Source organism: Amblyraja radiata, chromosome 7, assembly GCF_010909765.2.
Source record: "Amblyraja radiata isolate CabotCenter1 chromosome 7, sAmbRad1.1.pri, whole genome shotgun sequence".
NCBI lineage: Eukaryota > Metazoa > Chordata > Chondrichthyes > Rajiformes > Rajidae > Amblyraja > Amblyraja radiata.
This window is the reverse complement of record NC_045962.1, coordinates 80,189,584-80,213,793: the sequence shown is the minus strand read 5'-3', so window position 1 is coordinate 80,213,793 and position 24,210 is coordinate 80,189,584. Positions and strand designations below refer to the sequence as shown.

At 47.3% G+C, this 24,210-nt stretch overlaps 1 protein-coding gene and 1 long non-coding RNA gene across 2 annotated transcripts in view; one reads left to right on the top strand and one right to left on the bottom strand.

Moving 5' to 3' along the window:
* The window catches only part of LOC116975561 (contactin-associated protein-like 5), a 1,077,365-nt gene that overhangs the window by 124,360 nt on the left and 928,795 nt on the right, over positions 1–24,210 (bottom strand). Inside the window, exons 18-19 of the mRNA XM_033024848.1 lie at positions 19,271–19,510; positions 7,247–7,471 (exon numbers count right to left, since the gene is read on the bottom strand). Coding sequence (XP_032880739.1) covers positions 7,247–7,471; positions 19,271–19,510 — 465 coding nt within the window. The remainder of the gene's footprint in view (positions 1–7,246; positions 7,472–19,270; positions 19,511–24,210) is intronic.
* LOC116975562 lies at positions 1,336–8,996 on the top strand. The gene is made up of 3 exons (XR_004412657.1): positions 1,336–1,366; positions 8,514–8,522; positions 8,912–8,996. It is a non-coding gene; the product is annotated as an uncharacterized LOC116975562 (long non-coding RNA).

The following is a 24,210-nucleotide window of genomic DNA, read 5'->3' as shown; positions in this document are numbered from 1 at the left end:
CCATTCCCAATCCGACCTCTCTGTCCTGGGTCTCCTCCATTGCCAGAGTGAGCAACAGCGGAAATTGGAGGAACAGCACCTCATATTCCGTCTGGGGTCCTTGCGTCCACTTGGCATCAACATTGAATTCTCCCAATTTGGCTAGCCCGTGCTGTCCCCTCCCCCCCCTCTCCCCCCTCCCCTTCCTTCACCCTCTAGCTGTCTCCTCCCATCCGCCCGCCCTCGGGCTCCTCCTCCTCCTCCCTTTGTCCTTCTTTCTTTCCCCACCCCCTATCAGTCTGAAGAAGGGTTTCGGCCCGAAACGTCGCCTATTTCCTTCGCTCCATAGATGCTGCTGCACCCGCTGAGTTCCTCCAGCAATTTTGTGTACCCTCATAGTCTTGTTTAGTTTGGTTTAGAGATACAGCGCGGAAACAGGCCCTTCGGCCGTCCAGCGATCCCCACACATTAACACCATCCTACACCCACTAGGAACAATTTTTACATTTACCAAGCCAATTAACCTACAAACCTGTACGCCTTTGGAGTGTGGGAGGAAACCGAAGATCTCGGAGAAAACCCACGCAGATCACGGAGAGAATGTACAAACTCCGTACAGGCAGCACCTGTAGTCAGGATCGAACCTGGGTCTCCGGCGCTGCATTCGCTGTAAGGCAGTAACTCTACCGCTGCGCCTCCGTGACCGCCTTAAGCTCTTAGGAATAAAGTCCTAGCCTGCTCAACTTCCCCCTGTACCTCAGGCCCTCGAGTCCTTGCAATGTCCACATAAATCTTCTCTGCACCCTCTCCAGCTTAACAATATCTTTTGTGTAACACGATGACCTAGATTGAACGCAATACTATGAATATGGCTCACCAATGTCTTGTCACCAGAAATATATGTAGAAGAGTTATATCCTATCAATTAACTAACTGTTACTTTTCCGTCAGCAAATCTGCTTTGTCATTGCTTGCTGAGCTTTTCTGCAAATTAAAAAAGGAAATTGGAATAAAATGAACCCAATTAACCTAATATAAGGAATCTTGAGTAAAATGCAAAGTGCTGGAGGAATTCAAATGGTCAGGCAGCATCTGTGGAGGGAATGGACAGATGGCATTTCAAGTCAGGAACGTCCTTCAGATTGGGACCCTTCTTCAAGTCTGAAGTAGGGTCCCTACCCAAAATGTTGTCCGTCTATTCTCTCCCCTGTTGCCGCCTGGCCCGCTGAGTTTCTCCAGCACTTTGTGTTTTTCCCAAAAATCACAACCTCATAGTTTGAAACATATACACTCAGAGATATATATGCATAAAATGGCAATAACCCAACATAACCCTATAGATGTGGACACAAAGAACTGCAGATGCTGGATTCTTAGGAAGAACACAGTTTCTTTAGGGCACCATGTCTGAGGAAGGATGCGCTGGCTCGGAAGAGGGTACAGAGGAGGTTTACGAGAATGATCCCAGGGATGAGTGGGTTAACATATGATGAGCGTTTGATGGCACTGGGCCTGTGCTCACTGGCGTTTAGAAGGATGAGGGCAGACTCACAAATAGTGAAAGGCTTAGATAGAGTGTATGTGGAGAGGATGTTTCCACTAGTGGGAGAGTCTAGGACTCTCAGGTCAATGTCTCAGATTTAAAGGATGTTCCTTTGGGACGATGAGGAGGTATTTCCTTAGTCAGAGGATGGTGAATCTGTGGAATTCTTTGCCACAGAAGGCTGTGAATGCCATCAATGGATACTTTTAAGGTAGAGATTGATAGATTCTTGATTAGTACGAGTGTCAGAGGTTATGGGGAGAAGGCAGGAGAATGTGGTTAGGAGGGAGAGATAGATCAGCCATGATTGAATGGCAGAGTAGATTTGATGGGCCGAATAGCCTAAAACTGCTCCTATCACTAATAATAATAATAATAATAATACATTTTATTTATGGGCGCCTTTCAAGGGTCTCAAGGACACCTTACAAAAATTTTGCAGGTAGAGGTAAAACATGTAAGGGGAATGAAATAAATAGTAGAGACATGACTAGTACACAAAGTAAAGACAGAATTCAATACAAAACACAATAATAAGGCAATTAATGCACAGATGAAAAGGGAGGTGGACGTGGGGCTAAGGATAGGCAGAGGTGAAGAGATGGGTCTTGAGGCGGGACTGCAAGATGGTGAGGGACACGGAATTGCAGATCAGTTGGGGGACGGAGTTCCAGAGCCTGGGAGCTGCCCTGGAGAAGGCTCTGTCCCCTAAACTGCGGAGGTTGAACTTGTGGATGGAGAGGAGACCGGCTGATGTGGATCTGAGGGACCGTGAGGGTTGGTAGGGGGAGAGGAGGTCAGTGAGATATGGGGGGGCCAGTTGGTGAGGATCAGGATCACTTTGTAGGTGAGGATCAGGATTTTGTAGGTGATCCGGTGGGAGATGGGAAGCCAGTGAAGTTGTTTGAGGACTGGAGTGATGTGATGCCAGGATTTGGTGTGGGTGATGAGCTTATGACCTTATCTTATAGATGTGCATAAAATCACGAGAGGAACAGATTGGGTAGATGCACAGAGTCTCTTGCCCAGGGCAGGATAATCGAGAAATAGAGAATGTAGGTTTAAGGTGATGGGGGAAAGATTTAATACGAATCTGAGGGGTAACTTTTTCACACAAAGGGTGTATGGAACGTGCTGCCAGAGGAGGTAGATGAGGCAGGGCCAATTGCAACATTTATGGAACAATTAGATAGGTACATGGATCGGACAGGTTTGGAGGGATATGGGCCTTCCCAGGCAGGTGGGACGTGTGGGTGGGGCTCGTTGGTCGGTGTGGGCATGTTGAGCCGAAGGGCCTGTCTCCACACTGTAATGGGCCTGTCCAACTGTACGAGATAATTCAAGAACTCTCCCAAGTTAAAAAAAAAATCAAACTCGTGGTAAGCACGTAGAATGTACGTTGTGGGTACGTCGGAGCTCGGGACATCTCTTAGCGGCTCATAACGCTAACGGCAGGTACTTGGGAAACGCGGTGAGCTCGTGAAGACTCGTGAACATTTTTCAACATGTTGAAAAATGTCCACGAGAGCCCCGAGTACCTACGAGTGGCCATTACCGTAATTCACCGAGTTCGAATCAGGGGAAACTCGGGAGAATTTCTGAATTAGCTCGTACAGTGGGACAGCCCCATAAGATTCTATGACTCTATGAAAAAGTGCTGGAGTAATTCAACGGGTCAGGCAACATTTCTGGAGGGAATAGACAGGCAATGTTTCAGGACGAGACCCTTCTTCTGACTTCTTCAGAAATATATACATGATAGATGATCACTGATATTAAGATAATACTGCATGATGCAAGCAAGAATCATCGACAATGTTTGCCCTGCTGCTGGTTGGCAATGACATTTGCCAGTGACTTGCTATATTATCTTGACATTTGCGATATTATCTTGACATAATTGCACACATCTCCAAGAGAATCTCACAGAAGCCTGTGAGTTTCTGAATGTGATTGCCAAAACAAAATATGGAGAAATGATACAATCTTAAGGCAGATCTTAAGGTAGAAACAGGAGGCTGGAGCAGAGTATAGTTCAGGTGCCAGTAAGCATTTCTTCCATACTAAGGGAGATCCAACTTCAGAGATCCAGTGCAGAAACAGGCCCTGCGGTCCACTGAGGCAGTGCCGACCAGCGATCCCCATGCACTAACAATATCCTGCACACACTGGGGACAATTTACAATTTTATGAAAGACAATTAACCTACAAACCCGCACGTCTTTGGAGTGTGGGAGGAAACCAGTGTTCTCGGGAAAAACCCACACAGATTCACGGGGAGAACGTGCAAACTCCCTACAGACAGCACGAACCAGGTCAGGATCGAACCAGGGTGTCTGGCATTTTGAGGCTGTGCCTAGAAAATAGGTGCTGGAGGAGGCCATTTGGCCCTTCGAGCCAGCACCGCCATTCATTGTGATCATGGATGATCATCCACAATCAGTAACCCGTGCCCTCCTTCTACCCATATCTCATGATTCCGCTAGCCCCAATAGCTCGATCTAACTCTCTTTTAAATGCATCGAGTGAATTGGCCTCCACTGCCTTCTGTGGCAGAGAATTCCAGAAATTCACAACTCTCTCAGTTTTAAATGGCCTCCCCTTTATTCTTAGACTGCGGCCGCTGGTTCTGGACTCGCCCAACATTGGGAACATTTTTCCTGCATCTAGCTTATCCAGTCCTTATGTATAATTTTATATGTTTCTATAAGAACCACTCCTCTCTTAGGAAATGTCTTTCCTCTCAAAAAAAATGTTTGTATATGAAAAAACACGACAAGGCTATTAATCTATGATACACTTCACTGCTTCCTTTACAAATTGATAACACTTTTATTTTTGATATATCTAACCAGAGAGACACAGCTGACAAAACAATGGTTTTAAAATCATTGATCTAGTGAGGCTTAGGAATAGCAAGAAAGCTGTGCACAAGTAAGTTAAGTTACAGCAAAAACACATTTCAATGATGCGCCCATTAGATTATTTTTTTTTCTGTCTATTGACTGCAGAATGTCTGGAAACTTACCCGTAATCAATCAATTTTAGGATGGTAACCTTCGCCTATCATTAATAAATCGTAGAGGGGAGTAAGACCTCAACGGTGGAACAGGTGGAGGACGATGGCTGACCTTAATGGAGCGTCACAACGGCTGGGAAGGCGGATGAAGGTTGCAGCAGAAAAGGGTCTCCGGTCGTCTTGGACTCCATGTTACTGGATCCTGACCCAGATCTATCAAGGACCGTTGGGGTGGCTGTCTGTGCACCAGTCTCCCCACGTCAAACAAAGTCATGCATAGGCGTCCTCCATATAGGGAATAGCACCCTGGAGACACCCATGGTCAGCCATGACCGAAGGGGGGCCGAAAAGAGTGTGCAGTACTCAATACCCGTGGTGAGTCTCGAGAAGGGTCCTGACCCGAAATGTCACCGAGCCATGTTCTCCAGAGATGCTGCCTGACCCACTGAGTTACTCCAGCATTTTGTGTCTAATAATGAATCAATAACCATTTACACAGATGCACTGTGACAGGCCCTTCAGCCCACCGAGACTGCGCCGACCATCGATCCCCGCACACTAACACTCTCCAACACACAGGGACAATTTAAAAGTTTTACAGAAGCCAATTAACCTACAAACTTGCATGTCTTTGGAGTGTGGGAGGAAACCGGAGCACCTGTAGAAAACCCCATGCGGTCACAGGGAGAATGTACAGACTCCGAACAGAGAAGCACCTGAGGTCAGGATTGAACACAGGTCTCTGGCTCTATACGGCTGCAACTCTACCGCTGCACCACCATGCCACCCATGTTCTGTGTTCTATAGCCAAGGGACATGTACCTGAGCATAGAAACATAGAAAATAGGTGCAGGAGTCGACCATTCGGCCCTTTGAGCCATGGCTGATCATCCAAAATCAGTATCCCGTTCCGGCTTTTTCCCCACATCCCACGATTCCCTTAGCCCCAAGAAACAAATCTAACGCTCACTTGGAAAGCAACTGTGCTTAAGTTTGGGTTTGGTGAAACTGTTTTGAAAGACTGTTGAATAGACAATAGACAATAGGTGCAGGAGTAGGCCATTCGGCCCTTCGACCCAGCACCGCCATTCAATGTGATCATGGCAGATCAACTACAACTACAGTACCCCTTTCCTGCCTTCTCCCCATATCCCCTGACTCCGCTATCTTTAAGAGCCCTATCTAGCTCTCTCTTGAAAGTATCCAGAGAACCGGCCTCCACCGCCCTCTGAGGCAGAGAATTTCACAGACTCGCAACTCTCTGTGTGAAAAAATGTTTCCTCATCTCGGTTCTAAATGGCTTACCCCTTTTTCTTAAACTGTGGCCCCTGGTTCTGGACTCCCCCAACATCGGGAACATGTTTCCTGCCTCTAGCGAGTCCAAATCCTTAATAATCTTATATGTTTCAATATGATCCCCTCTCATCTTTCATCAAGTTCGCTGACGACACCACTGTTGTGGGACGTATCACTGATGGAGTATAGAAGTGAGATCAACCGTTTGACCAAATGGTGCCAGCACAATAACTCAGGGAATTGATTGTGGACTTTGGAAGGAGTAGGATGGGGACCCATAGTCCCGTTTATATCAACGGGTCGATGGTGGTGAGGGTCAAGAGCTTCAAATTCCTGGGCGTGCACATCTCTGAAGATCTCTCCTGGTCCGAGAACACTGATGCAATTATAAAGAAAGCATATCAGCGCCTCTACTTCCTGAGAAGATTACGGAGAGTCGGTATGTCAAGGAGGACTCTCGATCTTCTACAGGTGCACAGTAGAGAGCATGCTGACTGGTTGCATCATGGCTTGGTTCTGCTACTTGAGCACCCATGAGCGGAAAAGACTTCAAAAAGTTGTAAACACTGCCCAGTCCATCATTGGCTCTGACCTCCCTACCATCGAGGGGATCTATCGCAGTCGCTGCCTCAAAAAGGCTGCCAACATCATCAAGGACCCACACCATCCTGGCCACATACTCATCTCCCCGCTGCCTTCAGGTAGAACGTACAGGAGCCTGAAATCTGCAACATCCAGGTTCAGGAATAGCCACTTCCCCACAGCCATCAGGCTATTAAACTCAACTCAATCAAAACTCGGAACATAAAAAGTCCATTGCACTCTATCTGATTATTTATATGTGTATATATATATTCAATAGTATATGGTCATACTGATCTGTTCTGTATTTATTTATGCCTACTATATTCTGTTGTGCTGAAGCAAAGCAAGAATTTCATTGTCCTATCTGGGACACATGACAATAAACTCTCTTGAATCTTGAGTCTTAAATCATCCTTCTGCCCCAGAGGTTGCAATAATCATAGCAACCCATGGGGCTCATGTTGTCGACCTCCCCGTGGTGAATGAGCCCCTGTGAACTGACCTCAGCCAGGCCAACGACAACAAACAGAGACCGCAGCAGCGCCGCAGCTTGGCGCCAACCAGGAGCATGCGCCCTTTTTAGGGCGGGCACCTATGGATGTCGAACCGGATGGCATCTCCCTGCTGCAGACTTTGCTGCCTCAAACGCAATAGAAGAAGAAGACTGCAACCTATTTCACTGGACAATCTGGGCGAGAAAACATTTGACCAACAATTTTAGCAAGGACACATTGATCACCGTGCATGGAAGAGCAGTAACAATTGAATCAGAGCTTTCTGAGTATTCATTTGGTGTATAAGGTTTGATTTAACACTTAACTTACCATTTTGCTGTAACAGCACAGCCAAGTATTCATCGTGGTACGTGTCAATATAGAGGAGGACGGTGGGAGCCTGGGTTGTTCGGAAACTGAAAGCTGTATTCTCCGTGGATATAGTTTTGTCCATGTAGATGGCAGACAAGTGCGCACTTAAGTTCTTGGCAATCCCATAAAACTCCTGAAAGTTGTAGATCAGAGACGTCCCGACCTCAAAGAAGGCAGAAACCTCTGTAAAGAAAGAGATTAGTGTCTATTTTACTGCAGCATTAGTTCTTGGAGCAGAATTAGGCCATTCGGCCCATCAACTCTACTCCGCCATACCATCATGGCTGCTCTATCTTTCCCTCTCAACCCCGTTCTCCTGCCTTTGCCCCATAAACCCGGACCCACTTACTAATCAAGAATCTGACAATCTGTGCCTTAACATTATCCATGGATTTGGCCTCCACAGCCTCACGCTATATTATCTTGATATCAGTGATTAGTTTAGAGACCCAGCGTGAAACTAGACCTTTGGACCACTGAGTCCACGCCGACCATCGATCGCCCGTTCTCACTGGATCTATGTTATCACATTTCCGCATCCACTCCCGACACACTTGGGGTCAATTAATGTACAGAGCCATACGTCATTGAGATGTGGGAGGAGACCGGAACACACGGAGAAAACCCGCAAGCGGTCACAGGGAGAACGTGCAAACTCCACACAGACCATACCTGAGTTCAGGATCGAACCTTCTGAATGTTGTAGTCGGCAGGGCAGTACTCTGCATATCGTCAACTTGGACAATTTTACATTTTTATCAAGCCAATTAATCGAGCCAATTAACCTGGATGCCTTTGGAGTGTGTGAGGAAGCCGAAGATCTCGGAGGATCGCGGAGAAAACCCACGCAGATCTCGGGGAGAAGGTACAAACTCCGTACAGACAGCACCCGTACTCGGGATCGAACGCGGGTCTCCAGCACCGTGAGGCAGCAACTCTACCAGCGACGCCTCTGTGCCAGGCTTTTCGGAAATCAAAAAAAAAATTGGAGATGCAGAGGGCAAAGATTTACAAGGATGTTGCCAGGATTTGAGGCCCTGGGCGATATAGAGAGAGGTTAGTCAGGCTGGGAGTTTATTCCTTGGAGCGAAGATGGGTGAGGGGTGATCTTATAGAGGTGTAAAAGATCATGAAAGGAATACTGTGGATAAGGTAAATGCACAGTCTTTTACCCAGAGTGGGGAATCAGAACCAGAGAACATAGGTTTAAGGTGAGGGGGAAAAGATTTATTAGGTACCTGAGGGGAAATTTTTCACTGAGAGTGGTGGGTCTATGTAATGAGCTGCCAGAGAAGGTAGTTGAGGCAGGTACTATAACAGCATTTAAAAGACATCTGGACAGGTACGTGGATAGGAAAGGTTTAGTGGGATATTGGCAAAATGTATAAGATGTTGGTGAGACCGCATTTAGAATATTGTGTTCAGTTCTGGGCACCATGTTATGGGAAAGATCTTGTCAAGCTTGAAAGGGTTCAGAAAAGATTTACGAGGATGTTGCCAGGATCAAAGGGTGTGAGCCATAGGGAGAGGTTGGGTAGGCTGGGTCTCTTTTCCATGGAGCGCAGAAGGATGAGGGGTGATATTATAGAGGTGTACAAAATCATGAGAGGAATAGATCGGTAGATGCACAGAATCTCTTGTCCAGAGTAGGGGAATCGAGGACCAGGGGCCGTAGGTTCAAGGTTAAGGGAAAAAGACTTAATAGGAAACCGAGGGGTAACTTTTTCACACCGTGTGCAGGCGTGGCATCGAAGGACGAGAAGCCGAAGCAAAGAAGTGGAAGCCAAATAACTGGACGGAAACGAAGCCAACTCACAAATAATCAAAGGCGTACGAAGCCGAAACGCCAACTAACTGAAAGTGGGGGATGCCTAAAAGCAAACTCACCGAAAGGCCGCTCTGGCAAAACGCCAACTCACCGAAAGGCTATGTTGCCTACAAGCCAACTCACCGAATGGCCGTCCTGCCGAAAAGTCAAATAATGGATATGATGTCGCGGGGGGGGGGGGGGGGAGGTGCGGGACTTGTCAGCGATTGGTCCAGACCCCCGTGTCAATCACGTCACTGACCGATAGAGATGGGAGGGTGGGGGTCAATTTCCCACACAAGCTATAGGTGACTGTGCACTCTGACCCCAAGCACCAATTGTAAGCGGCCAAAGGAGACCATCCCTCGGGACAGCCCCCAATCTCCCACGGCTCGCCATCCGCCTCATTCTTCAGTCTCAGCCGATGAAATGAGACAACTGTCACACCAAAGATGGACACAAAATGCTGGAGTGACTCAGTGGGCCAGGCAGCATCTCTGGCTAGAAGGAATAGGTGGCGTTTCAGGTCGAGACCCTTCAGACGCAGTCTTCAGGTCTGAAGAATGGTCTAGACCCGAAACGCCACCCATTCCTTCTATCCAGTGATGCTGCCTGTTCTGCTGAGTTACTCCAGCTTCTTCAGTTAAAACAGATTACAGATTATCTGGTGTTTATAGCATGGGAGCTTGTGTGCGTTACGCAGGCAACCAGACGGTATTACTGTGTTTAAACAAAAACGTGCTTCTTGTTGTCAAGAGGCGGGGGGGGGGGTGGGAGAGTGGGAGGAGATAAAATTGTTTGTTGCCATGCACACTTGTCATCAGCCCGCCAGGGAATTTGTGTCCACCCCCCCATGTTTTAAAAGTGATTTACTAGTGATTCACCCCGCAGCCGGGCTGGGGGGTGAATCACTCGGTGTGGGTTGGAGTCGGGGGGGGGGGTGAATCACCCTGATGTTGGGGTTGGCGGTCAGTGACTCTGGGTGGGCGGAGGGACTAGCCTGTTCCACACATCTGCTCCACCCGGCGCTGCCGACACACAGCCCGTCACAGTGCGGCCCCACGGGGGAGGCGAGGCGGAGGGCGGCCGTGGCCGTGGGAGAGTGGGGGCTGTCCCGAGGGATGCGCTCCAATGGCTTGTGCGGGAAAATGACCCCCACCCTCCCATCTCCATCGGCCAGTGAAGTGATGGACGCGGGGGTCTGAACCAACCACTGACAAGTCCCGGCACCCCCCCGGCGACGTCATGTCCGTTATTTGACTTTTCGGCAGAGCAGCCACTCGGTGAGTTGGTTTGTAGGCAACGCAGCCTTTCGGTGAGTTGGCAGAGCGGCAGAGCGGCCTTTTGGTGAGTTTGCTTTTAGGCACCAGCCCTTTAGGTTAGTTTGCTTTTATGCGTCCCACCCTCTCAGTTGTTTGGTGTTTTGGCTTTGTACGCTTTCAGTTATTTGGCGTTTCGGCTTTGTTTCCATTCGGTTATTTGGCTTACACTTCTTTGCTTCGGCTTCTCGTCCTTCAACGCCACGTCCGGGTACCGTTTCACACAAATGGTGGCGGGTGTATGGAACAAGCTGCCAGAAGAAGTAGTTGATTTGGGCCGAAGGGCCTATTTCCATGCTGTAGGTGCTGGAAATATTTAAAAAAAACAGAAACATTTGGAAATACTCAGCAGGTCAGTACACATCTGCAATAAATATTTAATGTTTCAGGTTGAAGATTTTTCTTGACGAGCCACTCCTGCCTTCTACTCTACCAATCTATCACATTTAAGGTGGCACATAGGGCAACACAGTGGCGCAGATGGTAGAGCTGCTGCCAGCCTCTTATCGTCAGAGACACAGGTTTAATCCTGACTGCGGATGCTGTCTGTGTGGCGTTTGCCCGTTCTCCCTGTGACCACGTGGCTTTCCTCCCGCGAGCTCCGGTTTCCTCCCACATGCCGAAGGCTTGCGGGTTTGTAAGTTAACAGGCCTCTGTAAATCGCGACTGGTGTGTAGGAAGTGTTTGTGAAAGTGGGAGAGCATGGAATTAGCTGGAGTAACTCAGCGGGACAGGCAGCATCTCTGGAGAGAAGGAATGGGTGACGTTTCGGGTCGAGACCCTTCTTAGTGTCAGCGCGGACTCGGTGGGTCGAAGGGCCTGTTTCCAAGCTGTGTTTTTCCAATCAATTAGACTTGTGACTTTACTTTAGACTTTAGACTGGAGATACAGTGCGGAAACAGGACCCTCGGCCCACCAAGTCCGCGCCGACCACACTAACACTACCTGACACACACTCGGGACAATTTACAATTTTTTACCAAGCCAACTAGCCTGCAAGCCTGTACATCTTTAGAATGTGGGAGGAAACTGGAGATCCCTGGGAAAACCCACTCAGGTCACGGGGAGAACGTACAAAATCTGTACATACAAGCACCCTCAGTCGGGATCAAACCCGGGTCTCTGGCGGTGTAAGGCAGCAACTCTACCACTGCGCCACTGTGCCACCCTTGATCTTGCAAGGCATGCTCGAAGTAGATACCTTGCTTCTATCAGCAACAATGAATGGGTAATAGTGATGCCACCCTTTTATATTGTTATAAGGTCGGACAACTAAAATGAGACCAAGGTTTGGCATGATGTGATATTTGCTAATGTTATTTCCAAATGTGCTTCCCTGTCAGCTAAAGGAGAAAATGTCATTGCTTGTGCAACAAGAGACTTTTGTTTTCCCCTGTGTGATATAGTGAGGAAGAATAAATCACTGGTGGTCCAGTTGTCACCATCCCTGGCTAACAATCATCTAGTCTGCATTTCCCTTGAACTTTGTCCCCTTGGATCTCTCATTTTCACACCTTACCCTTCCATATCTCGGTGTCTGACTCTCGGTCTGAAGAAGGGTCTCGACCCGAAGAGTCACCCACTCCTCCTCTCCAGAGACGCTGCATTGTCCCGCTGGGTTACTCCAGCAATTGTTGCGTCTACCTTCAGTTAGTCCCATGTTGGTGTTGGCATCAGCTCGCTGCTGCATCTGCAAGGTTGGCAAGTACAAATCTTCCTCCAGAGACTTTGAGCACAAAATCCAGGCAGACGGCACGGTGCCGGGAGGATGTGGAGCTGTTTGATATGCCGCCTTGCAACACGGTCGTAAGACCAAAGCCCTGTCACCGCCTCTGGGGAACGCAAAGACCCCGTGGGAATACTCAAAGACAGCGATGGGATTCTCATGGTGTCAGCCATTTACCCAGCAACAAATATTTTCCTACTTTAAAACAGTGGTGACATTGAATTGGTGTGTGATTCACTTTCATAAGATCTCGGAGAAAAATTAGGCCATACGGCCCATCAAGCCATTCAATCATGGCTGATCTATCTTGCCCTCTCAACCCCATTCTCCTGCCTTCGCCCCATAACCCATAATCCCTGACGCCCGTACTAATCAAGAATCTGTCAATTTCTGTCTTAAATATATCCATCGACTTGGCCTCCACGGCCATCTGTGGCCATGAATTCCACAGATTCACCACCTTCTGATGAAATAAATTTCTTTCTAAATCTCATTTCTAAAGGTACGTCCTTTTATTCTGAGGCTATTGCCTCCGGTCCTGGACTCTCCCAAACATTCTCATCCGCATCCACTCTATCCAGGCCTCTGGGGAATGTAACAAGGAGGGAAAGACAAGACTGTGGAAGAAGGCAAGTCAATGTAAGTAAGAATTTCATTGTTCTCTTCCTGGTACGTCTATCAAGTAATTACTCTTGAATTGAACTTGACAATATTGAGGAGTGTGAGCCAATGGAAGAGCCTCAGAATTAGGCTCCAGCATGTCCTGAACCAGGGGTCATAGATTAAGAGTAAGGGGTGGACCATTTAGGACTGAGATGAGGAAAAACCTTTTCACCCAGATAGTTCTCTGCCACAGAAGGCAGTGGAGGCCAATTCACCGGATGTATTCAAGAGAGAGTTGGATATAGCTCTTGGGGCGAACGGAATCAAGGGACATGGGGACATAGCAGGAACAGGGTTCCGATTCTGGATGATCAGCCATGATCAAATTGAATGGTGGTGCTGGCTCGAAGGGCTGAATGGACTACCCCTGCACCAACTGATATGCAGGTACACCACAGATTTTCTTGCAACCTTGGTTCCAGAGCCTTGCCATATTATCCGTTTTGCCGTCCGAGATACCGGCCTGTAAAATCAACCGCAGAAGTCGGCTGTGAGAACAAACCTGCCGGTACCGGCCGGGCCGGAGTTCCAGACCCCCGGCCGCAGGCGGCAATTTCGACCCGCCGATCGGCCACGAAAGTCGGCTATGGGAATGGATTTGCCAATCTTCACCTTTTAAAACCACATCAGTTTAGTTCAGTTTAGTTCAGAGATACAGTGCGGAAACAGGCCTTTCGGCCCACCCAGTCTGTGCCAACCCGCGCATCCCGAACACTAACACCATCCCACCCAAACCTCGGGACAATTTGCAATTATACCAATTAACCTACAAAACTATACGTCTTTGGAATGTGTGAGGAGACAGGAGATTTCGGAGAAAACCCACGCAGGTCACGGGGAGAACGGTCAAACTCCCCCGTGCAGACAGTACCCGTAGTCAGGATCAAACCCGGGTCTCTGGCGCCGTGAGGCAGCAACTCTACCGCTGCGCCACCGTGCTGCCCACTTGTTCTGCAGACGAAGATCAGGTAATTCTCTCGATGTTACCTTGCAACTGGATATAATCTGATATTCCGATGACTGATGATGGGGATTTAGTTGACAAATGGGCATTTAAACTTCAGCATCTGGTCATGCTGTGTGGAACTCCCTACAGAGGTGCAATCATCACAATAGTAACCATCATAAACGATGGCAAATATTCCATGTAACTAGTGGGCAATTAAAATTGCGCAGGCTATTACAGCACTTTTTAAAAAATGTTTTAGAGATACAGCGTGGAAACAGGCCTTTCAGCCCACCGACCAGTGATTGCCGCATATTAACACTATCCTACACACGCTAGGGACAATTCACACTAATACCAAGCCGATTAACCTACAAACCTGTACGTCTTTGGAGCGTGGGAGGAAACCGGAGATCTCGGAGGAAACCTACGCAGGTCACGGGAAGAACGTGCAATCTCCGTACAGACAGCACCCGTAGTCAGGATCGAACCCGGGTCTCCGTCGCTGCATTCGCTGTAAGGCAGTAACTCTACCGCTGACCCACCGTGACTGGTGAGAGAGGGTCAAAGGGTAGCCCCTGTTTCAAACGAGCTGCCAAAAGAAGCTCTAGAACGTGATACAATTATGACTTTGAATTTTTTTTATAAAGATAGGAAGTGTTAAACCATAAGATGTACTAGCAAAATTGGGCCATTCTGCTCTGTCATTTTATCATGGCTGATCTATTTTTCACTCTCAAGCCCATCCTTCTGCCTTCTGCCTTCTCTCTTTGACAACCTTGTTATGGCTTTGGGCCAAATGCAGGTAAATGGGACTAACCCAATTTGCCATCTTCAGCAACTTCTTGCCATTGAGGGAGCGCAGCGCAGGTTCACCAGGTCAATTCCCGGGATGGCAGGACTGTCATATGATGAAAGAATGGCGCGGACTGGGCTTGTATTCACTGGAATTTAACAGGATGGGAGGGGATCTAGAAACATATTTAAAATTATTGGCATTGGACACGATAGATGCAGGAAACATGTTCCCGATGTCGGGGGAGTCCAGAACCAGGGGCCACAGTTTAAGAATAAGGGGTAAGCCTTTGCCCACTAAGATGGTCACTGCCACTGTTCATCCATCTTTATCTTGTACGTTGCATTTTCTAACCTTTGCACAGGATCGCTGGCAGTCTCATCTTTTAAGACACTAGGTAAGCCTAGAACTGAGATGAGGAAACACTTTTTCACCCGGAGAGTTGTGAGTCTGTGGAATTCTGTGCCTCAGAAGGCAGTGGAGGCCAATTCTCTGGGTGCTTTCAAGAGAGAGTTAGATAGGGCTCTTAAAGATAGTGGCGTCACGGGATACGGGGAGAAGGCAGGAACGGGGTTCTGATAGTGGATAATCAGCCATGATCACAGTGAATGGCGGTGCTGGCTCGAAAGGCCGAATGGCCTACTCCTGCACCTATTGTCTATTGTCTATAATTTCGGGATGTGGGGGGAAACCCGGAGGAAACCCACACGGTTGCGGGGAGAACGTGCAAACTCCACACTCGCAACACCCGAGATCAAGTTCGAACACAGGTCTCTGCTGCTGAAAGGCCGCAACTCCATCAGTTGTACCATTGTGCCGCCCTGAGGTACAAGACAAATTATTTCTTGACATGACCATCTGCAAGGTGGAAAGCAGCATCTGCAAAAACCATAAGGTCTATTTATTACCTTTCACCCAACATCTGTTTTCAAATGATCACTGAATCCCGAACAGATAATAGTTCAGTCCGATGAGAAAATCAGTGCATTTAAAATCCTTCTCTGCTGTAGAGTTATCATAAAAAGCAATCAAGCGAGTTAGTCTCACTAGATAGTTTTTTAAAGGTACCTGAAGCCAAAGAAGTGTTATCACACCCCCTAATTCAATTTTAGATGCCTGATTTATGATTCCTCTATAATTGCTTCTGTCAATAAGCCTATAATAATGATTGAACCATCTTTACAGGTAGAGTCTTCAGCACATCAAGGGAACAGAAGCAATGAGAATTGCTCTTATTCAAACATACGACAAAACAAAAAAAAAGAATTACATTCCGATGGTAAAAATTGAAACAAAGACAATAAAACGTGGTATAAAAAAGGTGGCCTGGTGGCACAGGGGACAGCGCCAGAGACCCGGGTTCAATCCCGTCTACGGGTGCTTTTCTCCCCGTGTATGTTCTCCCCGTGATTTCTCCGAAATCTTCCGTTTCATCACACACTCCAAAGACGCGCAGGTTTGTTAGGTTCATTGGCTTGGTGTAAATGTAAACGTTTTTCCGTAGTGTATGTCGGGTAGTGATAACGTGCGGGGGTCGTTGGTCAGTGTGGACTCGGTGGGCCGAAGGGCCTCTTCCCGCGCTGTATCGTTAACCTAAACTAAAGCACTGCAAAACACTGTGGTTGCTGAAGGATGATAGGGCTAAGAGGGGTGGTCCTGGTTCCCCGTAGAGCAATCCCATGAAACCCATCACCCTTTTGTTTTCTCCCTGTAACACTACAGTCATGGTGCAGACCAAAACCGTGCAGTTTGGGATGGCCCAGCCGATGAAGATGCTGCCTCACAGAGCCAGCGACCCGGGTTCGATCCTGACCTCGGCTGCTGCCTGTGTGGAGTTTGCACCTTCTCCCTGTGACTGTGTGGGTTTCCTCCGGATGCAAGGGTTTCTTCCCACGTCGCAAAGACGTGCAGGGTTTGTAGGTTAATTGGCCTCTGGACGAAATTGCCCTGCATGTGAAGGGAGTGGAGGAGATAGTGGGATAACATGGTTCTATTTGTCACATGTACCGAGATACAGTGAAGTTAAGTAGAAGTATCACCATACATAAGCACTCTGGTAGAACATAGAAGTAGTGTGAACAGGTCAGCATGACACAGTGGGCTGAACGGCCAATTACCATGTTAGACAATGGACAATAGACAATAGGTGCAGGAGTAGACCATTCGGCCCTTCGAGCCAGCACCGCCATTCACTGTGATGTTAAACTAGGGGTCACAGTTTAAGGATAAGAGGGAAGTCTTTTAGGACCGATGAGAAAATCATTTTTTACACAGAGAGTGGTGAATCTGTGGAATTCTCTGCCACAGAAGGCAGTTCATTGGCTATATTTAAGAGGGAGTTAGATGTGGCCCTTGTGGTTAAAGGGATCAGGGGGTATGGAGAGAAGGCAGGGATGGGATACTGAGTTGGATGATCAGCCATGATCATATCGAATGGCGGTGCAGGCTCGAAGGACCGAATGGCCAACTCCTGCACCTATTTTCTATGTTTCTATGTGATCATGACTGATCATCCACAATCAGTACCCCGTTTCTGCCTTCTCCCCATATCCCCTGACTCCGCTATCTTTAAGAACTCTATCTAATTCTCTCTTGAAAGCATCCAGAGAATTGGCCTCCACTGCCTTCGGAGGCAGAGAATTCCACAGATTCACAACTCTCTGGGTGAGAACGTTTTACCTCATCTCCGATCTAAATGGCCTACCCCTTAAAATTCTTAAAATTGTGGCCCCTGGTTCTGGACTCCCCCAACATCGGGAGCATGTTTCCTGCCTCTAGCGTCTCCAATCCCCTAATAATCTTATATGTTCCCATAAGATCCCCTCATACGATGTTGTATTTCTCTCTCTCTCGAAACTATTTTCTCTTACTTCTCCTTCCATTGTCCTTTGGTTATTTTCATTACATACCTGGAATAGGATCAATTAACCAGCGTGCACAACTTGAAAAGGCTGTAGGAGACGAGACCTCCCAAATGAACCCAAGCAAACACAGTGCGAACATACATACTCCAAGCAGACAACACTCAAAGTCAGGAATGTATCTGGGTCCCTGGTGCTACAATGCAGCAGTACTAACTTTATGTTCCAGGAATGTAGACAAGCCTCAGAGATAATGACGATGAAATTACTGGCTTGTCCTCCAGAAGACATTTTGACAGGTACATGGGCAGGAAAGGATCAGAAGGATATGGGCCAAACGTGGGCAGGCGGGGGCATGATGAGCGTTTGACGGCACTGGGCCTGTACGCACTGGAGTTTAGAAGGATGAGGGGTCCCCTCATGAAACTTACCCAATGGTGAAAGGCCTGTATGGAGTGGATGCAGAAAGATTGATTCCACCAGTGGGAGAGTCTAGAACCAGACAACATAGACCCAAATCTAAAGGACGTACCTTTAGAAAGGAGAAATTGAGGAATTTCTACAGTTAAAGGGTAGTGAATTCATTGCCAAAGATGGCTGTGGAGGCCAAGTCAATGCATATTTTTAAGGCAGCGATTGGCAGATTCTTGATTAGTACGTGTGTCAGCGATTATGGGGCAAAGGCAGGAGAATGGAATTGAGAGGGAAAGGTAGATCAGCCATGATTGAATGGCGGAGTACACTTGATGGGCCGAATGGCCTAATTCTGCTTTTAGAACTTATAAAAATGAATTACACGCCAATTCAATGTCACCACTGCTGTAAAGTAGGAAAATATTTGTTGCTGGGTAACTGGCTGACACCACGAGAATACCATCGCTCCCTTTGAGTATTCCCACGGGGTCTTTGCGTTCCCCAGAGGCGGTGACAGGGCCTTGGTTTAACGGCTGTTCTGCAAGGCGGCATATCAAACAGCTCCACATCCTCCCTGCACCGTGATGTCTGCCTGGATTTTGTGCTCAAAGTCTCTGGAGGAAGATTTGAACTTGCCAACCTTGCAGATGCAGCAGCGAGCTGATGCCGACACCAACATGGGACTAACTGAAGATTGACACAACAATGCTGGAGTAACCCAGTGGGACAATGCAGCATCTCTGGAGAGGAGGAGTGGGTGGCGAATTGGATCGAGACCCTTCTTCAGAACGAGAGTCAGGGGGAGAGGGAAACACCGAGATATGGAAGGGTAAGGTGTGAAAATGATAGATCCAAGGGGACGAAGATCAAGGAAAATGTTGAATAGATGATTATTGGCAGGGGGGGACGGTGACACCAACTGTATTTACTATCTCCAGAGATGCTGCTGGACCTGCTGAGTCACTCCAGGTTGTTGACTTGAACAATCTGCCCAACATGCGCCTGAAGTCCCGCAAACCCTTCTGGTCTTCCGTTAAATCCCTGGAAGGCTTTGACCGAGACTGAGTGGCGCAGATCCTGATGTCAACACCAACAACGGACATGTCATCGCACACCCCACAGTGAAACCACCGGGTTTTGACCTCCATCGCAAGCAATGGCGAACCCTGAACAGAATCCGCACCCTCCATGCAAGAACAGCCCACCACCTGCATAAGTGGGGGATGACAGACAGTCCTGCTTGCGACTGCGGACATCCAGTCTAGACCATCCCACACATCGTGAATGACTGCCCACTGAGGCTTTTCCCTGGTGGCATCAAAGCCCATCCACCCAGTAACTGATGCTGTCCTGGCGTTATTGCCACCTTTGATCTACATCTTTAGGCTGTGCACGCCATACGCAAGAAGAAGAAGAATACTCCAGGCTGGTGTGTCTGTTCTCCACTTACCTGTCTTGCAGAAGGGCCCATCATAGGCAGAAGGAGTGCAGTTGCACGAATAGCCGTTGTATTTCTCTATGCATCTCCCTCCATTGTGACACAGGTTGCCATAACTCGTGCAGTGGCCTGGGCAGCCCGGCCTGACTCCAGGAGTCATTTTGGCCCGTTCTTCCAGATCAAGGTTCACCCCATTCAACTGCAAAGCTCGAATGCACCCAATGAACCCTTTCTGTCTTGTGGCCGGCCCACCTGTAATTAAAAAGAATAAAAACATTAGATATCGGGCGGCACGGTGGCGCAGTGGTAGAGTTGCTGCCTCACAGAGCCAGAGACCCGGGTTTGATCCTGACAACGGGTGCTGTCTGTACGGAGTTTGTAACTACTCCCCGTGACCTGTGTGGGTTTTCTCCGGGATGTCCTCGCACACTCCAAAGACGTACATGTTTGTAGGTTCAGCACCATCTATGGAGCGAAGGAAATAGGTGACGTTTCGGCCCGAAACATCACCTATTTCCTTCGCTCCATAGATGCTGCTGCACCCGCTGAGTTTCTCCAGCATTTTTGTGTACCTTCGATCTTCCAGCATCTGCAGTTCCTTCTTGAACACATGTTTGTAGGTTAATTGGCTTGGTATTAAAAAAAAGTAAATTGTCCCTAGTGTGTGTAAGGTAGTGTTAAGGGCCTGTCCCACCTAATTCACGACCTCTGCCGAGTTTGCTCTTGACTCATACTCACAGCATGGTCGTCAAGAGGTCGTAGGAGGTCGTAGGTAGGTCATAGCAGGTCGTGATGCTAGTTGTAGGTACTCGTGGCATCAAGTAGGTTGGGGAGTTTTTTCAACATGATGAAATATGTCCACGAGTGAAAAAGGTCGTGAATTAGGTCATGAAAGTGGGCCAGGCCCTTTGGTATGTGGGGTTTGCTAGTCGGCAAGGACTCAGTGTGCCAAAATATCTGTATCTCTCTGTATATGTGTTGCTGTATCTTTAAACTAAACTAAACTAAACTTCGACTTCATTCTCCTTTTCTGCATCCAGAAAATTCAAGGAAAACATGGTTAATGAACATCACGCCTGCTAGATCACGTGACCAGAGGCTGTGAATAAAAAGAAAATCATGCACCTCAAAGTAAAACAAATTCCGTCCATCCTCCCAGTCCTTCTGCTTTATCCCATAGAACATACGATTAACACAAAAAAACAGATGTTGGCACAAGGATCGTTGCTCAGTAATAAAGTTGTCCAAGTCACAAAATGAACATCAGTTCAGTCCAGTTTATTGTCACGTGTACCGAGGCACAGTGGAAAGCTTTTGTTGTGTGCTAACCAGTCCGCAGAAAGACAATGCATGGTTACAATCGAGCCATTCACAGTTCAAAGTTCAAATTTATTTGTCAAATTTAAGTGTACAGATACATGATACATTCACTGGAGTTCAGAAGGATGAGGGGGATCTTATGGAAACATATACAATTATAAAAGGACTGGACAAGCTAGATGCAGGAACATTTTTCTCAATGTTGGGCGAGTCCAGAACCAGGGGCCACAGTCTTAGAATAAAGGGGAGGCCATTTAAGACTGAGGTGAGAAAAAAATGTCACCCAGAGAGTTGTGAATTTGTGCAATTCCCTGCCACAGAGGGCAGTGGAGGCCAAATCACTGGATGCATTTAAGAGAGAGTTAAAGGGCCTTTTCACTGGGCGAGTTGATGCAAGATGTCACCAGAGTGAAGAGGTCGTGGTCCAGCACGAGTCTCGCACGATATAACGGCAGTAGATAAAGAGTTCCCACGGTACTCGGCATTTATGTTATTCGTGCGAGTGACTTGGCCGTTTCCCGAGCTGTCGCGTTAAATCTTGAATGAACATCGTGAACTACACGTGACACAAATTATGTAACTTTTTTTTTCACACACTATATATATCCTTCCTTGGTTGAATCGGCTCATTTGGAGACATGCCTTTACGAAATAATTTCGAGTACAGGATGTTGGTTTTTTTCATTGACGCGCTGCATGCAGCTGCCCACTATGTGCATCGAAAACGCTTGCTTGAAGGCAGAAGGGAGAGATTAATTAAAAAGAGAATTAAGAGGAAGTCTCAAGCATTACAAGTGAGAATTGCCTGCCCTCATGCATAATTCTTTTTATGGCTCTTTTTTTTTTTAGAGATATGATTCAAACTTCAAACACAGAGGGTGTAAAAGCTGTCTGCGACTTTTTTACTTTGCAGCTGCAGGGCAGACAGACAGACTTATAAGAGAAGTTTAAGTTAACTGCAAACACAGCACTTTTACATCAATAGCAATGTATGTTTTTAAATCTTGGATAACATTAAATGGTTCTCCTCTTGATGAACTTATATATCGTTATATAAACTCACATGAGCACTCGGGAAACTCGGCAGCCTTCGTCTCCAGCAGGTTCCTTTTTCTCTCCCTGTTTCTATAATCCTCTCTGGATTTATCGTAGAGAATCTCGTTAAATTGGAACCATTCTACCAGTTCCCCCTCTTGTTCCCTGGTGAAGTTATATGACTTTACCTTCTGCCATCTTCCCTTTACATAAGCGTCTGTAGAGGCTATTCCTACAACGGCTACTGGGGAGGCAATCTGAATTGCACCTTGCTCACCCTCTCCCTGCTCCAAGGAGCCCACAGGCAGTGTTATCTGTGGCATCTCCTGTTGCCTCTCCACCTGTCTCTCTTGCTGCGTCTCCTCCTCATTCTCCTGCATGGCAAAAACATCTCTGACCCGCTTTACCCCCTTCCTTTGAGATTTTCTGGGAGCCATCTCTGCAAGTGTTCCTGTTAAAAAGATTATCCAACAATGACAATTAGGTGGGACGTCCTCGAAGGACACATGTTCCCATGTGTCCTTTTGAGACCACCTTTTTTAGTCACCCTCTGTCCCCTCTGTCCAGCTTCCGGGTTTACCGTTCGCAGAAGTTCCCACGCGCTATATCTCTAAAATCTGAAGTTATGTAATGTCTAAAGGAACTGCAGACGCTGGTTAATGCTGGTTAATACGCACAGAAGGACACAAAATGTTGGTGTAACTCAGCAGGTAAGTCAGATCTGGGAAGAAAAGCATAAAAAGCTGGAGTAAGTCAGCGGGTCAGGCATCATCTCTGGAGAAAAAGAATAGGTGACGATTCGAATCGGAGCCCTTCTTCAGACATCCTAATCGGAATTGAGTCTGAAGATGTGTCTCGTCCCGAAACATCAGCGTTTTTTCTCCAGAGATGCTGCTTGACTCGCTGAGTTACTCCAGCTTTTTGTGTCTGTCTTCGGTTTAAACCAGCATGTGCAGTTCACTCCTTAATTACACGGGTCTCTGCACAACATTGATTGGTAGCGTTCCGGACCCCTGGACACGAGGACTCCGACCTGTATCTCTCAAAGAAGTACATGTGAAAAATATCTCACGGACCATAAAAATGCGTAACCTTTCAGTAAAGTCCCTTTTAAAGTCCCTTTTAAAGATTATAGTTATTTTCTTGAATCTCATTAACATAACTCATGAATAAGTTGATGTCCATATGCGGATGTAAATCTTTATTTTTATTTATTTTTTAAATTCAATCCCACTGAAGATAATTTTTAATCACCTTCTGTCCCCTCTGTCCAGCTTCCGGGTTCACCGTTCGCAGGAGTTCCCACGGTACCCGCAAGAGTTATTACGGATATCGCACGGATATCGCACTGGCCACTACGTTCATATAATGTTGCAATACTCAACCACAAGTGTACAAGTCACTCTTGGAGAAATTCAAACTTTCTTGAATTTTCTCCCGAGTGACCAAGTTACACGATGACCTGCCGTTAGCGCTACGGTGGTCCACGGTGGTCCACGAATGCCGTACTGTTATCGCACGAGGTTCCCACGATGTTGAACTCTGGTTAACTCTTGCGTCAAGTCGCCCCGTGTAAAAGCCGCATTAGATAGAGCTCTCGGGGCTAGTGGAATCAAGGAATATGGGGAGAAGGCAGGCACGGGTTATTGATTGGGGACGATCAGCTATGATCACAATGAATGGTGGTGTTGGCTCGACGGGCCGAATGGCCTCCTCCTGCACCTATTTTCTATGTTTCTATGTTTCTATGACTCAGTTGCCTGATAACAGCTGGGAAGAAACTATCGCTGAATCTGGAGGCGTGCGTTTTCACACTTCTATACCTTTTGCCTGAAGGGGGAAGAGGGAGTGACCAGGGTGCGACTTGTCCTTGATTATGCTGCTGGCCTTGTCGAGGCAGCGTGAGATGTAAATGGAGCCAATGGAAGGAAGGTTGGTTTGTGTGATGGTCTGGGCTGCGTCCACAATTCAAGGAGACTTTGTAGATTACAATATTCATTTTTGGAGATGGCAAATAGCTGTCTCAGTAAGAAAATTAACATCGGATCAGTTTAGTTTATTGTCACGCGCACCAAGGTACAGTGAAGAGCTCTTGTTGGGTGCTAACCAGTCAGCAGAAAGACAATACATGATTGCAACCGAGCCATTTACAGTGTGGAGTTACATGATAAGGGAATAATGTTTAATGCAAGGTAAAGCCAGTGAAGCCAGGATAGTGTTAATGTGCAGCAAACACTGGTTAGCACATTCGTGATGGGCCGAAAGGCCTGCTTCCATGCTGTATCTCTAAATTAAACTAAAAACTAAACTTAAGTCCGATCAAAGATCGTCCGAGGGTCACCAATGAGGTAGACAGTAGTTCAGCACTGCTCTCTGGTTATGGTAGGATGATTCAGATGCCTGATAACAGCTGGGAAGAAACTGTCCCTGAACCTGGAGATGTGCGTTTTCACACTTCTACACCTTTTGCCCGATGTGAGAGGGGAGAAGAGGGAGTGGCCAGGATGCGACCCGTAGGAATTGAAATAAGCCGAGAAGACTCTGAAGCCGTTGATATTGCCTTTACATTCCATTCTTATTCCCAATCCTTTCAATCC